This window comes from Sceloporus occidentalis, unplaced genomic scaffold, assembly GCF_023333645.1.
Source record: "Sceloporus occidentalis isolate IW3139 unplaced genomic scaffold, rSceOcc1.0.p SCAF_8, whole genome shotgun sequence".
Classification (NCBI taxonomy): domain Eukaryota; kingdom Metazoa; phylum Chordata; class Lepidosauria; order Squamata; family Phrynosomatidae; genus Sceloporus; species Sceloporus occidentalis.
Window position 1 is genome coordinate 35,178,929 of NW_028316988.1, and position 25,537 is coordinate 35,204,465.

The 25,537-nt window shown below is 42.0% G+C and overlaps 2 protein-coding genes across 5 annotated transcripts; one reads left to right on the plus strand and one right to left on the minus strand.

Annotated features, from left to right (window-relative positions):
* The first annotated feature begins 3,549 nt into the window (after nt 1–3,549).
* LOC149308668 (uncharacterized) lies at nt 3,550–10,112 on the plus strand. Its single transcript, XM_089537097.1, has 8 exons — nt 3,550–3,852; nt 4,868–5,029; nt 5,394–5,603; nt 5,811–6,023; nt 6,390–6,590; nt 8,054–8,260; nt 8,805–9,026; nt 9,872–10,112. The coding sequence occupies exons 1-8, from the start codon at nt 3,625–3,627 to the stop codon at nt 9,956–9,958; spliced, it is 1,530 nt and encodes a 509-aa protein (XP_089393223.1). The 5' UTR covers nt 3,550–3,624; the 3' UTR covers nt 9,959–10,112.
* Nucleotides 10,113–12,401: 2,289 nt separating this feature from the next.
* On the minus strand, nt 12,402–24,724 carry LOC149308669 (motile sperm domain-containing protein 1). 4 transcript variants are annotated; one of them, XM_089536248.1, is made up of 6 exons: nt 24,579–24,724; nt 17,146–17,403; nt 16,882–16,957; nt 16,037–16,260; nt 14,459–14,620; nt 12,402–13,554 (listed from the first exon to the last, which is right to left on the minus strand). In XM_089536248.1, exons 2-6 carry the CDS (start codon nt 17,297–17,299, stop codon nt 13,523–13,525), a joined length of 648 nt encoding a protein of 215 aa, XP_089392374.1. In that variant the 5' UTR covers nt 17,300–17,403; nt 24,579–24,724; the 3' UTR covers nt 12,402–13,522. The 4 variants fall into 4 exon arrangements, with proteins under 4 accessions (XP_089392374.1, XP_089392375.1, XP_089392376.1 ...); XM_089536249.1 differs by having other exon boundaries at nt 24,575–24,724; XM_089536250.1 differs by lacking the exon at nt 24,579–24,724 and adding an exon at nt 24,437–24,531.
* Nucleotides 24,725–25,537: the final 813 nt, after the last annotated feature.

Here is a 25,537-nt window from a genome sequence, read left to right on the forward strand (position 1 = left end):
AAGCAAGGTTTGCTTTTTGGAGTTTATATTTTATTAAATTAATTTATATAATTAATATTATTAAATATATTATTTAATATATATTGTTTTAAAATTTTATTTATATAATTCATATATTAAATATATTATTTAATATATATTATTTAATATATATTATTTAAAATTTTTATTTATATAATTCATATATTAAATATTTTATTTAATATATATTATTTGAAAATTTTATTTACATAATTCATATATTAAATATATTCATATATAATATTTAAAATTTTTATTTATATAATTCATATATTAAATATATTATTTCATATATACTATTTAATATATTTAATATATCTTACTTAAAATTTTAATTTATATAATTAATATATTAAATATATTTTATTAAATATTTATTATATTATATATTAATATTTTCAAGCCGTGGATGATAGAATCCATGGACAAAGAATCTTTGGATATGTAAGGTCAACTATATAGATATATTATATATATAATGTATAAATATTATATACAACAGATATCACTATCATAATCTCTGTGATTAACTAGTAGCGCTTTTATCATAATCACTATCAATAATGTGATTATTACTACTACATACTATTCTTTATATTCCACTTTTCCTCCAGTCTGGGACTCAAGGCAGCTTTAAAATGTACCTCTTCCAAAATGTACCAATGTAACTAAATGATCAATAAAGCAAACAAACAAACAGTTATTAACATTGCCACGAAGAAGGAAACAAATGCCTTTAAAGTCTATTGATTTTAGGCTGCATCTGCACTGCAGAAATGCTGCATTTCGGACACCGCTTTAACAGTTAATTGGTTAATTGATTAAGACTGCATTTGCACTGCAGCTAATATGTTAAATTGCATAGCAAACTAGAAATCCCATGGCAGTTAAAGCAGGATCAGACTACTATATATCTCTGTATACAGTGGGTCCTTGGTATTTCATAGATAAGAACTGATAAGAACAGATACAACACTTTGATATTTCCTGGGGTTTGGTGCCAGGACCTTCCCTGGATGCTCAAGTCCCATTCAGTACAATGGCATTGTAAAATGGTGTCCCTTGTCAACATCAGGGTTTGTCTATGGGAATCTGTATATTTTTAAAAGGTATATTTCAAGCCTTGGATGCTTGATTCCATGGATAAAAAAAATCTGTGGATAAGGAGGGCTGGCTATATGGAGTTTATCACACTGGGCCTAAATTTGGCATTCAAGAGAGATTAAAGTGCGTTTAAAGCATCCTGGAAATTAAGTGGAAATGGTGAGTAATTGTGCGAATGATGAGCACATGTGATCACGCAAATAAAGTGATACCGGAAATGCATTGTCACTGAAATCTCAAAAGTAAAAAAGATGCATGTTATTGCCTCTTTGCAACATTGTGTGAAACCGTTACTTGTAATTATGCGATTTTTCAGGGATATTCACAGGATAAACTCCTCAGGCTGCCAAGACAATGCAAAAAGTGTTGAACAAGCCATTAATACAAATGCACAGCCCTTATCTATACACCATCAGGATGAGGGACACCTTTATATCCAAGGGTGGTTAATCCATTCAGGTGAATCAAATATCCAAGTCTTCTGGAATGCACCACATCGGTCTGCAGGTAAGGAAATGACTGTGCTTGAATGCACAGGCTTAACAACTCCTTGCATGCAGAAAAGTAGCGTCTCAAGGAGTTCAGCATAACCTTTTCCCTAGAATATTAACCCATACCTCCACATTATTCCTTAAAATGAGATGGTTTTCAGACTGTAATGTTCAAGGCTTGATTTCCCCTCCATCTGTGGCTGGAAGTGGATCATCCTAGGAAATTTGGTCCCACCTGGATGTATAAATTGGCTCTCAGGTTGGCTTTTTTGTCTTGCCATCATCTTGCAGAATGAAGGGAGGGAGTGCATTGAAAGTGTTCTATTAGTAGAGGTATGCTAAAAGAGTTGCGGTTTGTTTTCCTACCTGAGGTTATAAACAGGGGTAGCAGTGTGAGATTTGCCTTTGATTTCTAGCATTGCAATAATTTTATTTCAATTTCAAGCACTGCAAAAAAAATTATTTCAATTTCTAGCATTGCAATAATTTAAAACTTCAGTTGAGCATTTAGCAATAGAAATTTAGGTGTCCAAAGAAAAGAGGGCACGTGTGACGTTTCCAAGGGAATGCAAGCACACCAACTAGAAGAATTCTTCGTTGTTGTGCGCCTTCAAGTCATCTCCGACTTATGGCAACCCTAAGGCAACCCTATTACAGGGTTTCGTGGCAATTTTTGTTAGAGGGGGGTTTACCATCGCCACCCTTAGAAGCTAAGAGAATGTGACTTCCTGAAGGTAACCCACTGGGTTTCCATGGCTGAGCTGGGACTCGAACCCGGTTCTCCAGAGTTGTAATCCAATGCTCAAACCATTATGCCATACTGGTTCTAGGTGCGAATTATTTTCAGCGTTTCACTCTTTGGAACGCTAGGAATTTGGGGACTGAAGGACAGTTTTAATGGGGAGGCAGAATCTTATTGTGGATAATATTTTAATTTGGTCCCCCTTCATAGCTACTCCTGGCTATAAGTGAGGTGTGACATGTTTGCTAGAATAGACCCACACGAGACACATGCCTTCCCGTTGTGAATGGGAATCCCATTGTGAGAAAGGCAGGATATAAATCCTTATTGAAAGAAATAAACATATTTCTTAGAAGAGATAAAAACTTAATATGTATGTTATACCACCTTTTGCAGGAAGAAACGGCAACTTACTACTAGTCTATAGCCCTCATAGGGACGAATCCTGGCATTTTGAGCAAACGGGAAATACTAAGAGTAGGAGCTGAGTGGTCAGTGATGTTGCTGGAGTTGATGATAGGATGACTTGCAGGTCTCTCATTCATAGGGTTGCCACAAGTTGAAGGAGAACAACAACAACAACAACATACAGCTCCGTAAGGCTGTTTCGACTTAGTGAAACATCTGTTCTTAAGACCTGCCTACAGCTGCATCCGCACTGCAGAAATAATCCAGTTTGACGCCACTTTAGCTGCCTTGGCTCAATGCTATGGATTTCTGGAAACTGTAGTTTCTTGTGATGCCAGAACTATAAATTACAATTCCAGGAATTCCATAGCATTGAGCCAGGGCAGTTAAAGTTATATTAAACTAGATTATTTTTGCAGTGCAGGTGCAGCTATAGGCAGCTTTTAAGAACAGATGAGGAGGTTCCCACTAAGTTGAAACAGCCTTACAGGGCTGTTGTTGTCATTCTCTTTAAACATACAGCAACCTTATGAATTTACAAGAAATGGAAGCTGACCTTTAGCTGCTACATCTCTTAATCCTTCTGGAATATGACTTCCACTGGATGTCTTCTATCTGGAGATCCCTGGTGGCTTTCCATCTATGTACCAACCAGGACTGATCCTGCTTTAATGTCTCGAAAAGAGATGTATTTGGGCATGGAGAAAGTCAATACGGTGACACTCTTCCAGTAGGTTGTCAGCAATGATTGGAACTGATCTGACCCATTCCTTTCAGGGGAACCATCTATCCGATCCAGCAACTAAAAGACCCATCATCCTATCAGTTGTCCTTCGGTTCACGCATGCAGCATTGGCCATGGAGCATCTGAATAAAATGAAGGAACTGGAGACAACCATTGAGTCCTTGCAGAAGGAGAAAGTGGACTTGCTCCAGAGGATTCGGGGAGCCGAGGAGTGCTTGCGATTGATCTCCCAGGAAAAGAGCTACCTGAACATCTTGGTTTCTGACCTTCAGTCCGACAGAGATATCGTCAATCGCAACATGGTCGGCCTTTCGAAGACCATAGAGAAGACAGTGGCAGCTGTGAGTGCCATTATTATTATTATTATTATTATTATTATTATTATTATTATTATTATATAGTCCAGTCGTAACGGAGTCATCAGAAATTGAGGAATGTTATCATTTTGGAGTACATCTTAAGGGATTCTGGAAGTTGTATTCCCAAAGTAACTTTGCCCAAATAATGTAGATGCCACCGCCGGCTTAAGGTTTGTTGTTGCTAATAATCACCATCGTTAATTTTGATTTTAAAAAAACCACAAAACTTTTCTATGTTTTTAATCTTAATACTGTTTTAATTAGGTACTTTTAATTGTTTTTAAAGTATTTTTTGTCTTCTGAGCTGCCTTGGGTCCCTTTTTGGGGAGAAAGGCAGCATAAAAATGAACACAAATAAGTAAATATATATTTTTATGTTGGCCCTATGAATAAGAGACCTCCAAGGCTGCATCCACACTGCAGAAATAATCCACTTTGACACCACTTTAACTACCATGGAAATCTGGGAATTGTAGTTTGTGAGACATTTAGCCTTTTCTGCCAGGGAGCTTTGATGCCACAACAAACTGCACTTCCCACATTCCATAACATTGAGCCATGACAGTTAAAGTGGTGTCAAACTGGATTATTTCTGCAGTGCGGATGCAGCCCAGTTCACCTAACCTGCTCAGATCTTGTAATCTCAAGGCATCCTTGATGGAGTGCATCCACTTTTATTGCAGTCTTCCCTCTTTTCCTACTATTTTCAACTATATATAGCATTATTGTCCTTATCAATGAGTTGCATCTCATGTCCAAAGTTCAATAGTCTCCATTTAATTATTTCAGCTTCAGTCCTGATTTGTTCTTATTACTAATTTATTTGTACTTTTGGCAGCCCATGCAGGACTGTCTTCTGGCACCACATTTCAAATGAGTTGATTTTCGTCCTATCAGATTTCTCCACTGTCCAATGTTCACAGCCGCACATGGGAAATACAATGGCATGGTATCCAGGTGCTGGTGGTATTCATTGCTTTGTCTCTTTGTTTTTAAGAACCTGGAACTGCAAGAGCGACTGAGAGCTACTACCGGGTTTACCAAAGGATGCCATGAAATCCTGCAGGAAGCGAAGGCCATCACGTTTTCAGACAAGTCTACTCAGCTTTCTGACGGTCAGGAAAGACAAGACCAAGCAAATCAAGAGGCAAATCAGAAAGTAAGTGGACCCACTTGGATCATGTTTAATGGGGCATGCGGTAGATGATATTTAATCTCAACCTGTGAAATTGGTTAAAACCCAATGTTCTGTGTCATCCTGTTTATTGTCAGTCTTGACTGCTTTAAAAAGGTGGTCAAGATGTATCTCATCTGGCAGCCTTTCGCAGACTAGCTTCTCAGTGGCCTCCCATCAATTGCTCATTAACTGTCCCTGCTTAATTCATAATTGAAATGTATTTTTATTGTGGATGGGTTATGATGTTTCACTATATTTTAATGTTGTTTTATTATTGTTAGCTGTTTTGATCTGCTTTCGGAGGATATACATTATTATTATTATTATTATTATTATTTGATGCTAGGTGGAACAGTTGACTGCAGAGCTAAACCTGCAGATCATTGAGAAGGAACAGCTGTTAGCAGACAACAAATGGAGGAAAGAGAACCTGCAGCAAGTAGTGACAGATAACGCCTACCTTAAGAAAGTCATGGCTGTCTTTTGGGAGACCGTGTCCAGCTTGAAAACGGAAAATGAGTGTCTCCGAGGAAGGCTGATGACCATCGTTGATAAGGTATTGAGTCTTGTTGGCATGCACACAATTGCAGACATGTTTTTCAGCCTCTTACCATGAGTGGTGGTGGGGGATAATGGTTGTTGTTGTTGTTAACGGTACTCGAGTTGATCCCAGCTCATGGCTACCCTGTGGATGAGACATCTCCAAGATGACAACAAACGGTGCTGGTGTTGCTTAATCTCAACCACTATTCCCTCATTTCAGGAGATGGCAGCTAAATTGCCGATAATGGAGAAGAAGAAGAAATACATTGAAAAGGTCTCCTGTAATCTAAAGAGCGAACTGGACCGGATGAAAATGTTGACAGCCAGATCCATTCCTCGACTCTTGCCCGCCAACGTTTTCCTTGTCAAGAGGCTCCAAACAGCCTATGACCAGACCAGCTTCAGCACCTGCTGCTTGTTGGATGAGGTTAAGGTACTTGGGTCCTTGCTTCCGTCGTGGGATTTCATTCATCGTGGAAAACATAATCAGTAAACCTATGTGGTGTATGGGGGTTATTTGGTGTCATTCCCAAAAACTAGGGTACAGTCCCCAGGATTATTCTGATGGCCTAACCTTTTTTCACCTGTAACCACATCATTAGTTGGCTGCCAGATTTTAATAAGGCATTGAAATAACTAGCATTTTCAATGCTTTTCCAGTGATTTCCCCAATGACTTCTCAACTTGGAATTTAGAATAGTGTGAACAACAAACTCAGAAAATGTAATTATTCGCATAGTTGCACTAGAAGCAACAAATGTGCCCAAATTCAGCACCAACTCTTTTTGCCTTTTGACAGTATTACTTCACCGTCTGGTTCAAGGACAGCAATGACTTCTATGTGAACCTCTCCAGTTTCTCAAAGGACTTGCTTTGGGAGAACGTCAGACACCTGAACCTGGCGATGGAGATGCCGAGTCTGAAGACAGACCAATGCTGCGAGAACTTCAAAATCAGCAAGATCCCTGCCCTGAGGGAGAAGGTGGATGAGGTTTTAGAGGTAGCGTTCCACCAAAGATTTCATCTCCAGAGCTGGGTGGGTTTGGATGTGGTTGGAAACTAGTTGGCATCTTCCCCCTCTGACTTTGCAATGTCATCCAAAGCTTTTCGACATTTGTGCAATGAGAAACCCAGTGTGGCAAAGTGGTTTGAGTGTTGGACTATGACTCTGGAGACCAGGGTTGGATTCCCAGCTCAGCCATGAAACCCACTGGGTGACTTTGGGCAAGTCACACTCTCTCAGCCTCAGGATGGCCATGGCAAGTCCCCTTGGAAGAAACTTGCCAAGAAAACCCCATGATAGAGTTGTCTTAGCATCGCCATAAGCTGTAAATGACTCAAAGGCACACAACAACAAAACTATAAAATAGCAAAATCAAGGTTTGCTTTTTGGAATGTTTCTTTTTAATATTTTCAAGCCATGGATGGTTAAAGCCATGGATGCAGAATCCATGGATATGGAGGGCCAACTGTACTGAACATAAAATTCAAAGACATAGCCATATTAGTCTGTAGTATCAGTATGTAAAGGATCTTGTAGCACCTCTGAGACCCACTGAAATAAAGAAGTTGACATGAATGAAGTCAAAGGCTTTCATGGCTGGCATCCATAGTTTTTTGTGGGTTTTTTGGGCTATGTGGCCATGTTCTAGAAGAGCTTTCCTAGGCTTCAGTCTACTTCCTCAGATGCATATAGATTATATGTATCTAAAGGAAGAAGACTGAAGTATAGGAAAGCTCATGCTGCCAACGTCTTTATTTCAGTTAGTCTCAAAGGTGCTACAAGATCCTCTACATACTGTACTGAACATAATTTCAGCTCAACTGGCCTGTTTTGGGAGCCCCCCCCCCCCCCCCAATGATCAGGCACTAGAGACCAGATGATTGTGTAGCAGAATTGCCAATCTGAAATGTTCTAAATTATAATCATTGCAATTTGCTTTACATGGTCTTAGGTATTTCCCCCTTTCCTTGTTACATTCATTTTGTGCTTTAAAACTATTGCACAACGTTTCATTGCTCATTTGGTTATTGTCTCCAGGGTAGTTACATTGTTAACTGCTATTGGCAATGGTCGATTCTTATTATTATTATACTTGTTATTGACAGTGTTATTACTGTTTTGCAGAAACATATTTGCAAGTATGCAAAATCCATAATGGCCTGCCTGCCTGCCAGTCCTAAACTGCTCCTCCATCCTTTAAAATAGTGGAGAAAAAAATTACATGCCCCTGCCTGAATTCGGCACCTTCAAGATGGGTTGGACTACGATTCCCACCATCCCCGATATACATGAACATGCTAGTTGAGGATGGTGGGAGGTGTAGTCCAACGTATCTCGAGACTGGTGAGTGGAGAATATATTTTGCATCTGGCAAGGGAATGCCAGCCTTACCACAAACATGGATGTTCCCAGGGTTGGTCCCAGAGTATTTGATGGTGCAAATGTGTCTTCTGGTCCAGATTATTTTGCAGGATATGTCCAATCTGGAGCAAGAACTCCTCGCTATAGAAGCCAAGGTGCAAGAGCTGGAACGCGGTCAAAAAGAACGGAAGATATACATGGACAACTGTGCCATTGTCTTCCACGTCCAAGAGTTTGAGAGGGGAATTAGGAACGACACAATGGTCCTCCAGGCTTTCTTAAAAGAACTGAGATCCAAATCAAAAGTGAGTCTTCTTTGATTTATTATTTTTGTGGACATCATGAGAAACATAACAAATAAAGTGGTACTGAAAGGTGCTGGGAGGTCTGGTGGGAATGCAGTTTCAGTGCTTGGTAAAGGCAGCCAGCCAAGGCACCTGGTCTCTGTGCCAAAGCCAAGCATGAAACTAGATAAGAAAGGATCTGGACTTACCCTTCTGAGAGTTGCAGTCCAAAACGCCCTAAAGGATAAACACCTTGTGTCCTGGCTCCATCCTATGGTATCTTGGGATTTGTAGTTTGGTGAGAGACAAGAGTCTTCTTTCTGCTAGAGAGCTATAATCAATGAGAGATCTTGGATGCAAGATTTCATGTCTTTGATGGTAAATCTTATGCCACCAGACTACAAATCCACGACAAGATGGAGCTGTGCCGTTTAAAGTGGTACCAAATTGCTTTAGCTGTGTAGTGCAGACACAACCCAAGGTGTATGGAACGGCAGCTTCTGATACCTTGCTTTCCTGGTGTTTTGGAGTCTCTTGACAGCAAGAACCTTCTTGAATGTTGCAGGCTCTTACCAAGGCGAGATCGGAGGTGGTGGCCAGACATGCCTGCATTTGCTGGGAGGTGCAAGCTGTACTCTTGTCGTCCAGAGAGACACCACAACAACAGCATCAGGAGCAGGAGACGCCGAACAATGTGGGAGCAGAGGCATCAAGCGCTCATGAACTGGAAGAAGAAGAAGCAAAGAAACTTGAGCATAACCTGAGCACAGTAGAGCAAGACATGACGGTAGGAGTCTTCCCTTGCCTCACCCTTGTTATAGCCTGACTTAAGGGAAGGTTTGTGGAGGACACAACCTGCATATAAAAAACAAAACAAAACCCCAGGTTCAGTCTGTAGGATGTCTAGGTAGGGTTATGGGGGAAGGACTTCTTCATCGGAGACCCCCCAAGAGCTATTGGTTTCTTGTTGTTAACTGGCCTTGAGTCGACCTTATGGATGAGACCATCTCCACAATGCCCTGTCCTCCACTGCTCTGCTCAGGTCCTCCAAATCCAAATCCATTATCTCCCTGATTGAATCTATTCATCTGGTTTGTGGTCTTCTTTTACTTCACTCTACTTTTCCTAGCATTTATGGTCTTTTCCAATGAGTTGTGCCTTTAATAATGAGCAATATCAGCGGGGTGGCCAAGTGTATTATCTAGGGAAGGCCTATCGGAAGAGATCCGTCCTGATGGCCTTTTTAAAGCCATCAAGTGTAGTAATGTGTCGGATCTCCTCTGACAGGATGTTCCATAGTTTGGGAGCGGCTGATAAAAAGGCCCTATGGGTAACCGGAACCAACCTAGTCTTTTTTTTGGCTGCAGTAGGTTTTTTCCCAGAGGACCGAAGTATGTGGGTGGATCATAGGGAAGAAGGCGATCCTGCAAATAGGCTGGACCCAAGCCATGAAGGGCTTTAAAGGTCAACACCAACACCTTGCACTGTGCCCGGAAACTAATAGGCAGGCAGTGAAGAGATTTTAAAACAGGGGTTGCACAGTGTATCCCTGCATGCAGATGTTGACACTTTGCCGAGAGGATGCTGGCTTGCAGCCATAATATCTTTCCTCTTCTCTGCTTCCTAAACTAGGCCCAGTTAGATGATGCAGCAGCTGCGCTGGAGAAGGAAGAACTGGACCCACTCACAGCTCCGAATGCTAACAGCCATGCAGACTAAAAGGCGGCTTTTTAACCAAAGAAACAGAAGGGACCGGGAGGTGATTTTTACTCAAAGGAGTTCAACTCATCAGTCGGCTATATTTTTTAAAAAATCTGTCGAGGTTTTCTATTTAGTGTTTTTGCAACTCATAATAAATGTTGTGTTACATTCACTGAAAGCAAGGGGTGGACGTGTATTTTGAACGGCTGTTTCTTAGGAACAGATTCTTGATGTTGTGGCTGTTGTTCCTGGCCCTTAGGGCTGCATCTACACTGCTTTAACTCAGTGCTGTGGAATTCTGGGATTTGTAGTTTGGTGAGAGGTTTGGTCGTCTCTCGTCAGAGAACTCTGGTGTCACAATGAACTACATATCCTGGGATTCCATGATAATAAATAGATAAAATAAAAATGGCAATTAAACTGCATTAATTGTACAGTGTGGTAGTGGCCAAGCTAGTATTGTTTCATTTAGCTAATGAATTGTGGAGGCACATTATTTTTTCCCTTTGAAAGTCATTACAGCTGACTGTGCGTCTTCTGTATCATGGTCTTGGAAAGCAGGTCTTTCTAGTTTGCTCTGAATCCTCCCTCTTAAAACAGAGCATCATTTAAGGTCAGACCGGAAAAACCTATCATCACTCCGGTTGTTTCTTTTGTCAGGATAATGGTAGCCTAACCCTGCTTTTTTTTGCTTGGCAATTCTCTTCAGCCTCTTTTGCCAGAATTTCTCAGGCTTCTTCCTGAACTTTGCATCCAGGAGCATCAAAAGTGCCTCTTGTCCTGTGGAATGTCCCTTTGTGTTAATGTGACACTTTCCTTCCTCTGGGAAACCTCTTGCTAAATCCAGATCCTCTCCATTCCCAAGGGTAAACAAGGACAGTCAGGCAGCAGGTTGGGGAACAGGGTTCATCTGATAAAGGCCCAGCCCAACCCTAGTTGTGTTGACTTGGAAAGAAGTGCTCACTATTCAAAGTCAACACCATCCGCTTCCGCAGAGCTAACACCCATGCTAAGTGAGACGTTGCTTTAAATCTTGGTAAGAAATCATGACCGGGGTGAACAGATGTCATAACTGCAAAGAAGGACGAAACACTGCAATATGTGGACTATCAAGAAAAATGTAGGACACTGCAAAATAAAACATACAAAGGCAAACATAAATCCATGCTTTATAAATTCCTCCTGGACAGAAGGTTGAAGTGAAGGACAACTCCTGGAAAAAGTGGACTTGCGGTGACCTTGCCCATGATAGGTTTGCCTTAGGATCGCCGCAAGTCAGAAATGACTTGAAGGAACACAACATTGTCAATCTACACTGCAAGATTAAAGCAGTTTGGCACCATTTTAACTGCCATAAAATCATAGACATGTATGAGCTTCAAAGAAATATCCTGTTGTCCACAGTGTAGGAGTTTGTCTGTATATTGTGCAGATGTCTTGGCTCAGGAAGTAAGAATAAGGGGCAAGAATCAACTGTAGTCTCCTGCAGAGAGAATCAAACAGAAGTGGGAGTTTTGTTCACTGAATCTGACACCAAAGGGCTGGGAAACATAGCACAAGTCAGTTTCCAGGGATCAGGGAAGGAAGGGGGAGGAAGAAAAGTTTATTTGCAACTGCAAGTGCGACACTGGATTGCCAAGTTTGCCAACAATTCAGGTTAGAGAAAACCGGTCATGCTTGCAAGGGACTGTCTCAACCTTTGAGCCTCCCAGATGTTTTGGACTTCGCATCCCAGAATTCCTGACCATCGGCCCTGTTGGCTGGGGTTTCTGGGAGCTGAAGTCCAAAACATCAGAAGGCCCAAAGACTGAGAACACCGTGTTAAGCAAACACCGATAGCTGTTCCTTCCCTGCTTTTGTAAACAGAATGGCCAGGGATGAGACAGTTGTGCTGCATCCCATTTCATAACTCAGCAAACAAGACCTATTGGGCAACTGGTGTGCAAGGACTTTGTGTGGCCTTTCTGTCTGTGCTGGAGCATGTGATCTACTATTGCATTACCCTCTTCTCACTTACAAAGCCATCCAGCATGTTTATAAGGCTGATCAGACAAAGCAAAATTGTAATCTCAAGTGTCCTAGAAACCTGGGGCTCAACTAAAACACATTTCCCATCCTACAGCAGCAGTCACATGCCATCCGTGTAACAGCAGCATTTACACAGCAGTCAAACATTGACAACCATTTTCAAAGTATGTACTGCCACACAGTTGTAACTGCTTGATATAATGGTCATCTGCTTTGCTTGCTGCAAATGGGGCAGGATTTCTACCAAAAGGCCCACCTGGCTCTGGGAAATGATCCACTGGTAAAATGGTTGCCTCAGTTTACACCTTGAATTCTACCAATTATTCACTGTGACTGTGAATCTGTTGCTACCAAGCAATCTGAGGGCAAGAACTAGCTATTTTTCTCCCCGTGAGTACACAAAAGGTGAGCCACACTTTACAGAGTAGGGGGCAAAGGTTTAATTTTCCAAAACATTCCTTACATAGTTCAAAGTGCTTTAGATCTTTAAAATAACATTGCTGGATGAAAATGAATGAACCCAAAAGACAGTGGTAACCAAGTTCAGGACAGGAGACAGGAGAAGGTTGCTTCTTTTGAGCTAGACTAAGGAGATATTACCAGAAGGTGTGAAGAGGACAATGACAAGTTTTCATCGATGAGAAACTCATGAGAGAGAGAGAGAGAAACAATACAAACTGTAGAAATGAATCCCCAATGTCAGTTTCTTGCAAAAGAAGGAATTCAAGCACATGTTTAAATTACATGCCATGTTGATAGAGTTCTCTCTTTGTTGCTTATACATAATCAGGTAGACAGTACCAACCAAGGGAATGTTAGTCTCATCTTCCACAGCAATGTGGATTCTGTACCGAGGGCATCCTTGCTGAATGCAAGCATCAATGCGTAGGCGTTGAGGCAATTATGTTTGACAGAAACATACCACAGCTGAGTAAAAAGCCCTATTTCCCACATTGGGAAAAGATGTATACATGGACTGGTTCACTATGTAAACACAATACTGCCTGGTTGTAGTTTTAAAGCTTCCACTGTCAGATGCTCAGCTCTGTGTGACGTTTGGCCAGCTTGCTTCAGGCAGCCTGGCATTTATCTGTACCTAAAGTTGTTTAGCGCTAACTGCAATACTTACAGGCATGGAGTAGGCAAATAAACATTGTAGACAGGACTGCTGGCCCTGATGGTGATCAAACACGGATGTGAACGTGAATTCTTTTTTAAAAACAACAAACTATTTTAATACGATTTTTGTACAGTAGGTATAGATATAAAAGTTTCTCCTGATGCATTTCACAGATATCATCACTGGATAATTTGTAGCTGTCTTTAACCGAAGCACTTCAGAGCACTTGAGTCTTTTCAGTTAAACATAGTTAAAACATTGCTTTTTTTATTTTTTTAAAAAGGTACTGTAAATCACTGGATCTTTTTTTTTTCCTGTCGCATGTTAAAGAGCCAGATGGGAGTCAAAGGTGGTCCACATTCATGATGTGAATTTATAACACAGTTTAAAAAAAAAAGAAGAAGAAAAATCTTGACATCCAATTAAATTATCACTCATGTTCGCAGGATAACCATGGTGATCAGACCTGAAAAAAGAATGAAGGAACATGTCAACTGTTGCTTTAGTGAATCTTGGCAGATTACACACATTGAGAGACTTCGGGATGGGGGTACGAGAGGGTTTGTTTTTAAACAACCTATGTTCATGTTTACTGAGGGTCAATATTTTTACTTTGAAAACTTATGCACAAACTGTGGAGCTTGTGTAAAAATTGTTTTTGAGACTATAACTCCCAATGCTATACCCAGCGTGATAAATGTCCAAAACTTTGACCAAGACTCAACCAATCGAGTGGCTCAGGTTTTTACATTGTTTTACATTTTCTGCATGGCATCAAGTGACCAATTCACAGAATCCTAGAGTTAGAAAGAGCTCTATAGGCCACTGAGTAAAACCCGCAGCTCAGTCCACAAACTCTAGCTAGAACATCTCCAGTAGAGATGGAGCCTCTTCCTAAAGGCAGCCAGAGAAACTGACTCGATTGCTAAACCGCTCTTTACAATCAGAAAATTCCTTCTAATGTTCAACTGCAATCTACCCTCCCGTAACTTGAAACCACTAGACCTGGTCCTTCCCACTGGTGCAGCAAAGACAAGCCTTCCTCCTTCTCTCTGTGACAGCCCTTGGGATATTTAGAGAGCAGTCATGTCACCTCTACAATTTTCTCCTCACCAGGCTGAACCTTCAATCTTTCCTCTTATGTTCTGTTCTCCATCCCCTTCTCTGAACTTGCTCCAACCTGTCTATATCCTTCTTAAAATGAGGTGTCGAAGAATGCACTAGTGCCTAGATGAAGCCTCACTAGTGCAAAATTTAGGGTGACTATTTTCATTTTCACGTAATCTTTACCATTCTGAGCTGTTCCACTTAAAATAGAAGCATTGTACAGATTTCACAACGGCATAACAGCAGCAACAAAAAATGCATACCTAATACATAAGCAGCAACTAACTTTTGATTTACACTTAAATGGAGGTAGAGAGGCACCAGAGAATCCATTTCTCCCAATGTGGGAAGCATGAGAGCAGCAATGCACACTATTCCCAGGAAGACTGTGAGTAAACTCGGCCCCGATGAGGCAATTCTGCTTTCTGGAAGAAGAAGACAAAAACACATTCAGCATAACAGAATACAATCAGTTTAGCTTATACTGGTTTATATTGGCTTCTATGGTTTAAAATCTATTCCAGTAGGTAGTCCCTGAGTTCATCTGCATGACCTTCTCCCCTTTCCAACTGGAGGAAAGCGTCTGGAATCTGGACTGTATTGCTAACTGCCAGGGATGGGAAGAGACGTTTACTCACACCAGCCTCTCTCAATATTTGTACGGATTTCATTTGTAAAGTGAACCAATCTTGGCTGGAAAGTGGAGACTGTATCAACTCCTGTGCACAACCTTATTTGCCTATTTACAGTATCTGAACTAAGACATAAGGAGGAAACACCGAGGGTCTTGGTCCACTGCTGTCAAGTTGAAATGCTGACCTTGAAGCCCCTATAAAGTGGCCTTGTGTGGCAGATTCCTCTCTTATTTCTTACAAACCCTTTCTTTTCCCAAACCTGCAGAGGCAGGCTGATCAAGATAAGACAGTTTGTAGATATGAAGCAGCACCAAAACACCTGGGCATATGTTCAAAATTTCCCTGACCAAAAAAAATGCACCTGAACAATAGAGCCTATTTGCTCAGCATTACTCCCTTACTTCAAACTATCTAACTTAAACAAAACAGTTAACAGAAACTAACTACAGTTTCCCCCACACAGCCTTTAACTGTTGTTACCTCTTTGAGCTCTTGGGAACAGACAGGATAGAAACTCCCTTACAAGACTGGACTGGACTGAACTTTTGTAGCTGACGTGTAAAAATTCCACCTTGGCTCTTAAGTTGCTTTCCTGTTCACTAAATAGGGAAGGGATTTCCACCAACTTCCATCTCCAGTTGTACCACCGTTGCATCTGAGGCACACCTGGGCTAATCTGATTTCAGCAGCTAACCAGGGAGGAAATACCACAGATCTCTAGGTAAGGCTAAGAAAGAATTCAGTCTGAAACTCTGAGAGTTACTGCTATCAATAAGAGTTGACAATATTGGACTAGGTAGACTAATGTCCTGCCTTCCAGTAACCCCCTTCCCTTCCTATATGTACTTGCCAAATTACCATTCCTAAGAATGAAAAGGAGTCTCTGCAGAATATTTTAACGAACAAGGAAGCTTACAGAGGAGAAAATGTCTTGGCCTTAAACTCTAGATGCCTTTAAAGGTCATAATCAGCATTTTCAACTTGAAGTTCACTGCCACTCACTACTACAGCAAATATAAAGAACTGAACTTGGAAACAAATGCAGTGGAAGCCTCAGGGCCCATTTCCGGCTTCAGTTGGATATGACTTTATGAAGGGACTGAGATTGTGAGTTTTGGCGTCCCACAGAGGCAGGAAAAATGTAATGGAAGAGGCAGCGATACAGTGCAACAAAAAGTAATAACATTCCAAGTTATTTCAATCTACCTGGCGGACACAACGTCTGTTCAAAAAAGACACTTTCTGTCAGGTGCTCCTTTATCCTCTTTTCCTCCTCTTCCTTCTGCTGCTGTTCCTTTGCCGTAGGAAGCAGGGTAGCAATGACTTCTTTCCTCCCCAATGCTTTCCTCTGGCTTTGCTCAGAGACCTGCAGTCGAAATTTGTCCATCACGCCATAGTGGCAAGGTCGGACATCCCGGTGACGGATCACTCTGGAACAGAAACAAACCATGTGGTTGCTATGTGAACATTCGTTGACAGGAAAACACCACTACTGGCAAGAGTTGCACAACACAAATTTACAGCAGCACAAAGAACAAACAGCCATATTTCCTCAGTTTAAAAAAACAAAAACCTCATCCTGCTTTTAGACATTCACAAATAAGGCCAGGCTGCAGCAGACCTTTGGGTCAAGAGATTTCCCCCCTTCAGGGCAACTACAAGGAAAAGCTTGGCCTCTGCTTTAGCTTAACCACAGATTGTCCAAATCTGAGCAAACCATGGTTAATTATACTAAGCTATGATGAGATTTTTGGCAGAGAGCTCTAGAGGCATTCATTATATATGCATATTTAATTATAGATACATCCTCCCCATTTCATCCTCTCAACAATTCTGTGAAGTAGGTTCAGATGAGAGATAGTGAATAACAGCCCTGAGGGCATCTAGTGAGCTCCCAGGCTGCAATTTTAACTTGCTATATGAGCCCATCACACTGGAGTGGACTAAGTCCAGCCCTGAGCCTACATGCAGTCACCCAAGGATAGAGCGAAGAAAAAGTAGTTTTTCCAAGCTCTACTATTCATGAGGAACAGGCAGCTACTTTTACTTACATATCAACACAGCACTGAGGCTTCACTGCACCTGCCGCATCCACAACAGCATATTTATTTGGAGTTGTACAAAGAACTGAAAGGAAAGGATACTAGCAGTAGTAAAACATAAGCCAATTGCACATCTTGAATATATGCATAACAATAAAAATAAATACATCACTAATCTTCGTCTTTTACTTTGCCTGTCATTTTCCTACATTTTAAATTAACACAGTTCTGTCACCCATGCAACCCTAAAATGGAGTTGTACCTCAGACCCACCTTTGAACTTTAAGGCAAATTCATAGGGATTATAGAGAGTCAACACCTGTTTGTGCGTTGACTGGTCATCAGCATAAAATATAAGTTCGGTGGGAAACACAAAGACGGGAAGATTTCCTTCCACTAACTCTGGCTGTCTTCTTTGTTGCTGCATTGGCACTGAATCCGTTGTGCTACTCCTTCTGTCCTTAGGATGGCTTTGTGTCTAAAGACTTCTGGTTCACAGTAACTTAAGAATCTGAAAGCATTTTGGCAAACCTGTAGACAGACAGAAAGAAAAACTGTAGATGTAACCGCTTTTGCTTTCCTCTGTTGGTAGCTGGATGAACTGCTGAATAATATACAGAAACAAAATTAACCATGCAGCGGAAAGATTCCTCACCCCAATCTTTCAACTACCATAGTGCTCTTTTGTTTTGACCTGATCCTGAAACCCCGGTGACTTGTGGAAGACTAGACTGCATCTGCATTGCAGAAATAATGCAATTTGACAAAATACTTTAACTGCCATGGCTTGATGCTATGAAATTCTGGGATTTGTAGTTTGTTGTGGCACCAGAGCTTTCTAACAGGGAAGGTTAAAATAACAAACCTCAGAATTCCATGGCAGATAAAGCAGTGTCAAACTGCATTATTTCTGCAGTGCAGATGCAGCTCTTGCTAATATTTGGTACAAGCATTACTAAATTAAGAAGGATTCAAGAACAATAGACCAACTAACTGCAGCTGTTTTATTTTGTGTCCATTGTGTCTGGTCATAACAGCCTACAAAAGATGGCACATTAAGAGGATGAATAAGAGATGTGTCATGACTGACAAGTATGAGATAAGCAAGACTTATTTTCTGGTACACTTGTCTAAATTCTATGGGGGTTACGATGTGATATTAACAAAACAGTTGTCCAAAGTGTGGCCTCTTTAAGCCCTTCCAAGCTATTTCTGAAATCTCAATACAACTGGAAACGAAGGGATACCTTGAATATCAAACCTCATCAATATTTAGGTGTCTATTCAATGCTTCCAGTGATTCAGTGAGACCATAAAATCAATTTCTTGTAAAATGAACACAAAGGTTTATTCAGGACTTAACGTAAAATTAGTAAAGGAAACAGAGTGGCATTTCCCCAACCACTCTCTTGGATGGGATGATAGGCTTTATAATCCAACAAATCTGGGACTGCAGCTGGCTGGAGAATATAATGAAGGCTTGATGTTTAATTGCCTTAAAGGTTTTTCCACAGGATTTTAACAGGAAATAGGAAGTTATATTACTGTTTCTGGGGTAGACCATGTTCATGATAGTAATCAATACTATATGTGAATTTTAGAGGTGAAAGCAGAAAATGCTAAGGGTACTCACTCCATACATTTACAAAACACCTATACAAGAACCACATCTGTGTAGGAATTTTAACACACAGCCCTAGAAGCAAACCATTATAACTTACTGTCACGACTTCATTATTATTAAACCCTTGCACATCTTTAAGCAAAGAAAGCATTACATCTTCCCAAAGCAAGTATGCATAGCAAGAAAGTGCAAAAAATTGTTTAAGTGCCACAATACTTCATCTCTGGGCTGGGTACTATGTTCCACAAGCAAACTATTTGAGAAGGAATTTTATAATGCTTTACGATGGTACTAAAATGCACACTGACAATGTTGTTTGTGTAGTATGTGGACTGAGTTATTCCAGAACTATGCTCTCAGCCAAGTTCACAGTTCTGGAGGTGGCACCCTTTGGCAATGTACAATTTGAAACTTGAGTGCTTCACTGACTTTTGGTCACTTTTTCTTTTAATGTGCCTCAGAACGGATGAATAAGACCTGCAATTACTTTGCACAGCATGTCTAATTATTAGGACTCAACTCTTCATGTGCTACTGGCAATTTCTTATTCCCTGACTCATTCAGACACACAAGGAACATCACTGAGTCCACCTAGGAACAATGCCAGCCTACAGGAACACAGTATCGTTTTTTGAGGGGAGGTTTCTGGAACCACACAAATAAATAATTCCAGGAAAAGATAATAATTAAATTGTAGCATAAACGTCTGTAAAAGTACCGACTGGGATGTCGGTACTTTGTGTTTCTTGCATTCAGCTTTTTCAAGGAAGCTAGATTTATAAAACAATCCTGCTCCCACGTATTCCCAGTATCAGAAACAGGCTTCAGTTCTGTAAGCAGAATGGCTGCTGTATCAGAGGTGCTTGGGCACTTCACTTTTTGTACTACAGCTGCCAGAATCCCAGGACCAGTTGGAGATTTTGGATGCCATATTCAAAAAGTAACTTCCCCTAGATCTGCCTGAACAGAAGCAATTAATGAACTCACAAAGAAAGGGAAACACTCTTTGCATTACCAGCTCCCGCACACAAAATGACACAGCAGCAGCCTCACCCCATCAGTCTCAGTAGAAGAACCAGCAACAACCCTGTATGGCCAGCCTCTGGGCAAATGGAAGGGGCAGGGGTTCAGGTCCCCTCATGTTCCTCACAACTAGTGCTTCAGGTTGGAAAAATAGCAGTAAGAGACACTCAACATTCATGACACTGAGTTGACAATCAGGAAGGCGCTCTATTATCAACTTTGTGTTCTGCCTCAATGCCCAATGATAGTTATTGATTTTACTTAACCTATCCTTGTGCTTCACTGCAAAATTATTGTCCACATTCATAAATTACATGAGACACATTATTCTGTCTTTATGAAGGATCCACAATCCAATACACAGGGGGGTTTGACATCTTGTTCTGTCTACATCAACGGAAAAGGTTTCCAACTCTTACAGAGTAATAAGGGACACCTGCCGGCCCTATAAAGGACAAGCTTTCTGGCCCTCAAATAAGAGGCATTCTTATCATGAGAGACACCAGACAATCCCATAAGGGGATAAAGTTGATCTTGGCTGCATTACACAGGATCCCCAAAGGTCCTCCTGGGACACAGGTTCAAGACACACCCATGGAAGGACATACTCTTGTAATGACAATAACTAAATGGAGGGGCCAGAGGTCACAGACAGAAAGAAGATGCTTTCAATGACTCACTGAACAGGGGAGGGAACAGAAAACTGAGGTTTGACTGTTGAAAAAAACCTAACAATCATATTAGGGGTAAAAGAGAAGAAATGCCAAGGATCTGAACCCCAAATTGCAAACAGTACAAAACTGTTCCCTAACTACTTATGACAATGAAAAACAGGACCAAGACCTATTGTGAGCCATTTGTCTTTCTCCCACTTTCAACTACCTGTCACTGGGCATACTGACTGCATGTTGGAGATCCCTGGTCCAAATCCAGGCCAAAGCACCACACTAGGAAAGATATGGGACATAACTAAGTCAGTTAGGGCTAATAGCCTGGCTTCTGCATCGTCTAGTGAGCCCTTCTGCCCACCCTCTTCCCATAACAACATATACGACTGGTCCTTTCCCTTATGTTATGCAATAGGGCAAACCAAATGGATCACTCCTCCTTTATCAACCCATCCACGCCAAAAAACCTGGTGTATACACTCTGACCCTCTTGGGGACACAAAGAGGCCTGCCCCTCACAGTCCAGGGAACCCGGGCAAATGGAGAGAAAGTGCTATTCTTCCTACACCAGGCTATCTACCTCCCTGCAGGCATACACAGCACTTGTCCTCATCTCCCCCCACCCAGTACCATCTTGAGGACATCCGAGGCCAAATCATAACATGGGATGGGAAAGGAGGCTTCATCTACCACTGCTTAGTAGTAACAATGGCACATGTGGAAAAATTAAAGTCTTTATTTTCATAGCAGACAAGAAAGAGGAGATCATGGAATGTAAAGATGCAGGTGGGCAGTTGTCAAATTATCACCTCTACAAGGTGCTTCGGACAACAGGTTTCAGACTGCAGAGTAGTAAGAACAGCATCCTTCATGGCACTAGCTCTGTCCTACAGATGCCCTGTCATGATTCTGTCACAGACCTTGGGGGTGAAATAAGATACAGTATTTATATACAGCAAAGATGACAAGGGAAGACACAGAAGACAATCACCAAAGTTATGTTTTGCAGCAAGCATTCTCCCTTCCTTTCCTGACCTGTTCCGGGAACTTTGTGTTTGGTGTGGCTGTTTACGACTGTGGTCCCAAAGTGAGGCACTTGTTAGGATTCTTGGCAGAAAACTGTTAGTAAGCTGTTCACATCCCCACATTTGGGGTAAGGACAGGCTGTTCTCTTTAAGCAAAAGCTGTGTATGAAAACTGCTTGTTTCCCATCATTCCTTTTTAATGAGGTTCCCCCTTCTGAATACGTGCAACATGAGCTCAGGGACATCTGATTTTGAACCAGCTATATTCCCTCCATCCCTCTGGGGCCCTTGTGAATATAAAGCCATGTAGGATGTCTTTAGCTTGCTGGAGTAAATCAGAATATAAATGTAATGACAGTAAGTAATAAATACATAACATAGAACTTATTTCAAAATAGGTTGAGTTAGGAAGTTAAAATAGTAGATGTGTGTTGGTGTATTTTCCCATAACTATACATTCACAGAGTGGGGAGAACACAGGTCTGTCCTTTTAAATGCTTCATCAAGAATAAATTCGATAAAGGGATAGATGTATCCAAATTTGTCTTAAAACAAAATATTGTATTCATCTATATGCAACTACTGTTGCACTCTTCTTCCATAACTGCAGATATGTATGTGGAAAAGAATTACTAATTTGAATCAGTAATTGTGACTTCTCAGATGCGGTTAACAGTGATTTCCAACCAGCTTTTAAAGTAAGCATGTTATCTTGCTTATGGAATTTAAGACTACTTGGAAGCCAGTAGTGATGGGTTGAACAGCTATTGCCCCTGGCATTGATTTACCAGCCAAATTCTCTGTATACTTACTTGGAAGAACCCTGGATTATGTTCAGTAAGTTTCTTTTTAATGGCTGCAGGATAATATTATTCAGCACAGTGAGTCTATTATTGTGACCTGATTCAAAGCACTTGTTAGTTTGCCCTTTAACCCTAACAATCTCACACAGCACTAAAAGAAAGGGAACATCTCAAGGCTTCTCTTGGTTTCACTGTAAATAACAGATAATGGAAGGATATATGGGTTTTTGGGATAATATGACAGTTAACCAAGCAGAGACACTATGCTGAGAATACCCACCAGTTATTCACAATCATAATCCCTTGAAATTGCATGTCCTGTCAATTGTTTATGCCATACACAAAAGGCAGGAAGTTGCACAAGACTGGTTCTTAAGCCACACTTGTGAATCACTTTGTTGGAAACAATATAGTTTATAAAAACATGGGTATCAAAGTGGATTCTTCTGTAACAATCACCCTCCCATCCCTGCCCCAGATCAGCCTTGTCACCAGTTTTCTTTTTTGTAACAGAGTTCTGTATTTTCAGTGAACCAAGTACATACTTTCTGCTGTGTATCAGGAATGCGACATGAACCAAGAAATGAGTGTGAAATGAACTCACTATCCCAGCATAGCACCCTGAGAAAACGCAGTCAAGCCATGTGATGGTGTTTACGGCAGCAGGGGAGATTGTCCAGATCTGTCAAAGCCAAAGGAGTGAGAGGATGAGAAGGACCAGCCGCGTTCAGCCTTCAGATCGAGACCGACCAGGCTGTGTTTTCTAAGCATCCCACATCCAGTCCCCTGAGTCCCAGCCCTTTCTCAGGGAGCTTTCAGAGCAGTAGCAGCCGGTGCCGACTTTTATTTTTAAGCAGGGCTCCCAGACCTCTTGCAGTTGTTGAGGGCCATCCCTTATGCAACCCTGAGGACTCCACGCTCCCCCTGCCCTAAAAGAAACTTGCCACTCCAGCAACTCTATATAAATCCTTCTTTTAAAAACAACAACCCCCGCCCTCCCTCTCTGAGCCTCACGCCAACCACCTCCAAGCCCTAAATAACCACCCAAGGCTCAACCCTATCACCAATTTAATTGCAATTTACATAACAGAGCTCTTACTGAGACTCTGCCCTTCCCTCCTCCAGCAACAGTCAAACTGTGACAGAGCCAGCCCAGTGGTTTGAGGGTTGGATTGCGACTATGGAGACCAGGGTTCGAATACCCGCTTGGCCAAAGAAGCCCACTCAGTGCTGCTGGGCAAGTCACAGGCTCTCAGCCTCAAGGGAAGGCGATGGCAAACCTCCTCTGAACAAACCTTGCCAAGAAAAACCTGTGACTGGCTTGCCTTAGGGTCTCCATAAGTTGGAAATGGCTTGAAGGCACTCAATAACAACAACCTGTCAAAGCAGGATAAGGAGATGGGGACAAAAACCCAGAGTGGGACATGTGTATATAGCCCATATTTGGGGACAAAAACCCAGAGATGACGAGGAAGGGTGACTGGGAGGATGTCTCTCTCTCTCTCTCTCTGTGTACACTTGTTGGTTTATGGGGAAGGGTCCTCCAGAAACCATCACAGGGCAGCACCAACCAGGGCAGCCCCTTCCCCAACTGAGAGGTATACACACACATTCAGCCTGAGGCCTCTCCTTAAAGACACCTGAACAAAAGGCCACCTCAGGGGGATATCAACCAGGGCAGCCCTTTCCCCAAATGTGGGGTATATACATGTGTCAACACACACACACTAAACCTCAGGCTTTTCCTTAAGAACAGTTGTTGGGGGAACTATCACAGGGTGACAAGTATGGGCTATACACACATGTACTACACACATGCACACACTCAGCCTTAGGCCTTTGTCCAAGGACAGCTTCCTAGAAGGCTGCCACAGGGTGACTATCCGGTGTAGCCCCTTCCCCAAGTGTGGGGTATACATGTGTAAACACCTACACTCAACCAGAGGCCTTTTTGTGAGGACACCTCAGAGCGACACCAAGCACAGCAGTCCCTTCCCCAAGTGTGGGATACACACATGTAAACACACACACACAACTTCAGGCCTTTCCCTAAGAGCAACTGTTTGGACAACCATCAAAGGTGGTCTATATACACGTGTATACAGATACACACACTCAACCTGAAGCCTTTCCCCAAGGACACCTTTCTAGAGGGCTACCCCCTAAATGAGGGGTATACACGTGTACACACACACACACACACACACACTCGACCTGAGGCCTTTTTAAAGGACCTCTATCCAGAAGACTTCCAACCAGGGCAGCCCCTTTCCCAAATGACACGTGTATCCACATACACACACTCAATCTGGGGCTCTTTCTTAAGGACACTCAGCTCAGGGTGACACCAAGCAGGGCAGCCTTTTCCCCAAACGTGGGTCATATATACACGTGTACAGATATTCACACATGCAAGGACACCTGTCTGGAAGACCTTCCGCAAGCGAGGGGCCTTGGAGGGTGGCTCTCCCTATTCTTTGTGTCCCTGCTCCTTCCTAGAGCGGCCCTTCTTCTTCTTCCTCCTCCTCTCAAAATGGCTCCCACCGTCTTCTTACTCACTTACTTGCCCTTCTCCTCCTGCAGCAGCCAGGCCCTCCGTTTTGGGGCCCCTTCTCTCAGCTGCTGCCGCCGCAGCCTCCAAAGAAGCGCCGCCTCCCGCTCCTTCTTGGACCTCTTTTTTGCCTCCCTTCTTCCGATTTCCCCGCCCACTCTACGTCACCGGCGCGCTACGGATGCCGGGAAAGAGGGCAACAGGGAACAAAGACCGCGGGACAAAAGGCGCATGCGCGTCGCTTCTTGATTGACGTCATCGCGCTCCACGCTCTTCCTTGCCATTTCAGGCTTCTGCCGCGCATGCGCGCTGAGAGGGCGGCGCAAAGCGCAGGAGCCCGCTTTCCTCCCCGCGCATGCGCACAACCCCCCTCTCCCTCCCTTGTCAGTTACTTACTGCAGTGTTGCCTAAAACGGTCTCTGAGGCCGCGCATGCGCAGTCGTGTTAATAACGTCTTTTTTTTAATGCTTTGACAGGAATTGTGGATCCATTTTTTGGGGGGAGAAAATATAACAATTACTACTACTAATAATGATGATAATAATAATTTTATTTTTTACCCGCCTCTCCTCACAGCTGGAGGCGGGTTACAACAGTTTAAAACACAATCATGACATAAAATACACGTATTAAGCTGCTTAAAATACACTAGGCCTCAGTAGCTGTGTGGTAAAAAAGAGAATATAAAGTCAAAACCTAGACTCTTTCTCACACACACACACACATATATATGTATATATAAGCACATAAATATATATCTGCTTTATTTCTGTGGCCCCTTTACGCCTCAGAGGCCAAAAGAAGGTGCTGATTTGCACACAAAATTAATACGCCACTAATTTTACAATATTATAATTTTATATATTGCGACTAACGCAAACCTGTCATGGGTTTTTCTTGGCAAGTTTCTTCAGAGGAGTCTGGCCATTGCTGTCCTCTGAGGCTGAGAGAGTGTGACAAGTCTGAAGTCG

What these genes read in the sequence shown, in the direction of transcription:
- LOC149308668 (XM_089537097.1), top strand. Translation starts at nt 3,625, where the DNA reads ATGGAGCATCTGAATAAAATGAAGGAACTGGAGACAACCATTGAGTCC. An exon ending in TAGAGAAGACAGTGGCAGCT is followed by an intron (nt 3,853 to 4,867) that starts GTGAGTGCCATT and finishes TTTGTTTTTAAG; the next exon opens with AACCTGGAACTGCAAGAGCG. An exon ending in CAGTAGAGCAAGACATGACG is followed by an intron (nt 9,027 to 9,871) that starts GTAGGAGTCTTC and finishes TTCCTAAACTAG; the next exon opens with GCCCAGTTAGATGATGCAGC.
- LOC149308669 (XM_089536248.1), bottom strand. Translation starts at nt 17,299, where the DNA reads ATGCAGCAACAAAGAAGACAGCCAGAGTTAGTGGAAGGAAATCTTCCC. An exon ending in ATTTGCCTTAAAGTTCAAAG is followed by an intron (nt 16,958 to 17,145) that starts GTGGGTCTGAGG and finishes CTTTCCTTTCAG; the next exon opens with TTCTTTGTACAACTCCAAAT. An exon ending in CCTCAGTGCTGTGTTGATAT is followed by an intron (nt 16,261 to 16,881) that starts GTAAGTAAAAGT and finishes TTTCTGTTCCAG; the next exon opens with AGTGATCCGTCACCGGGATG.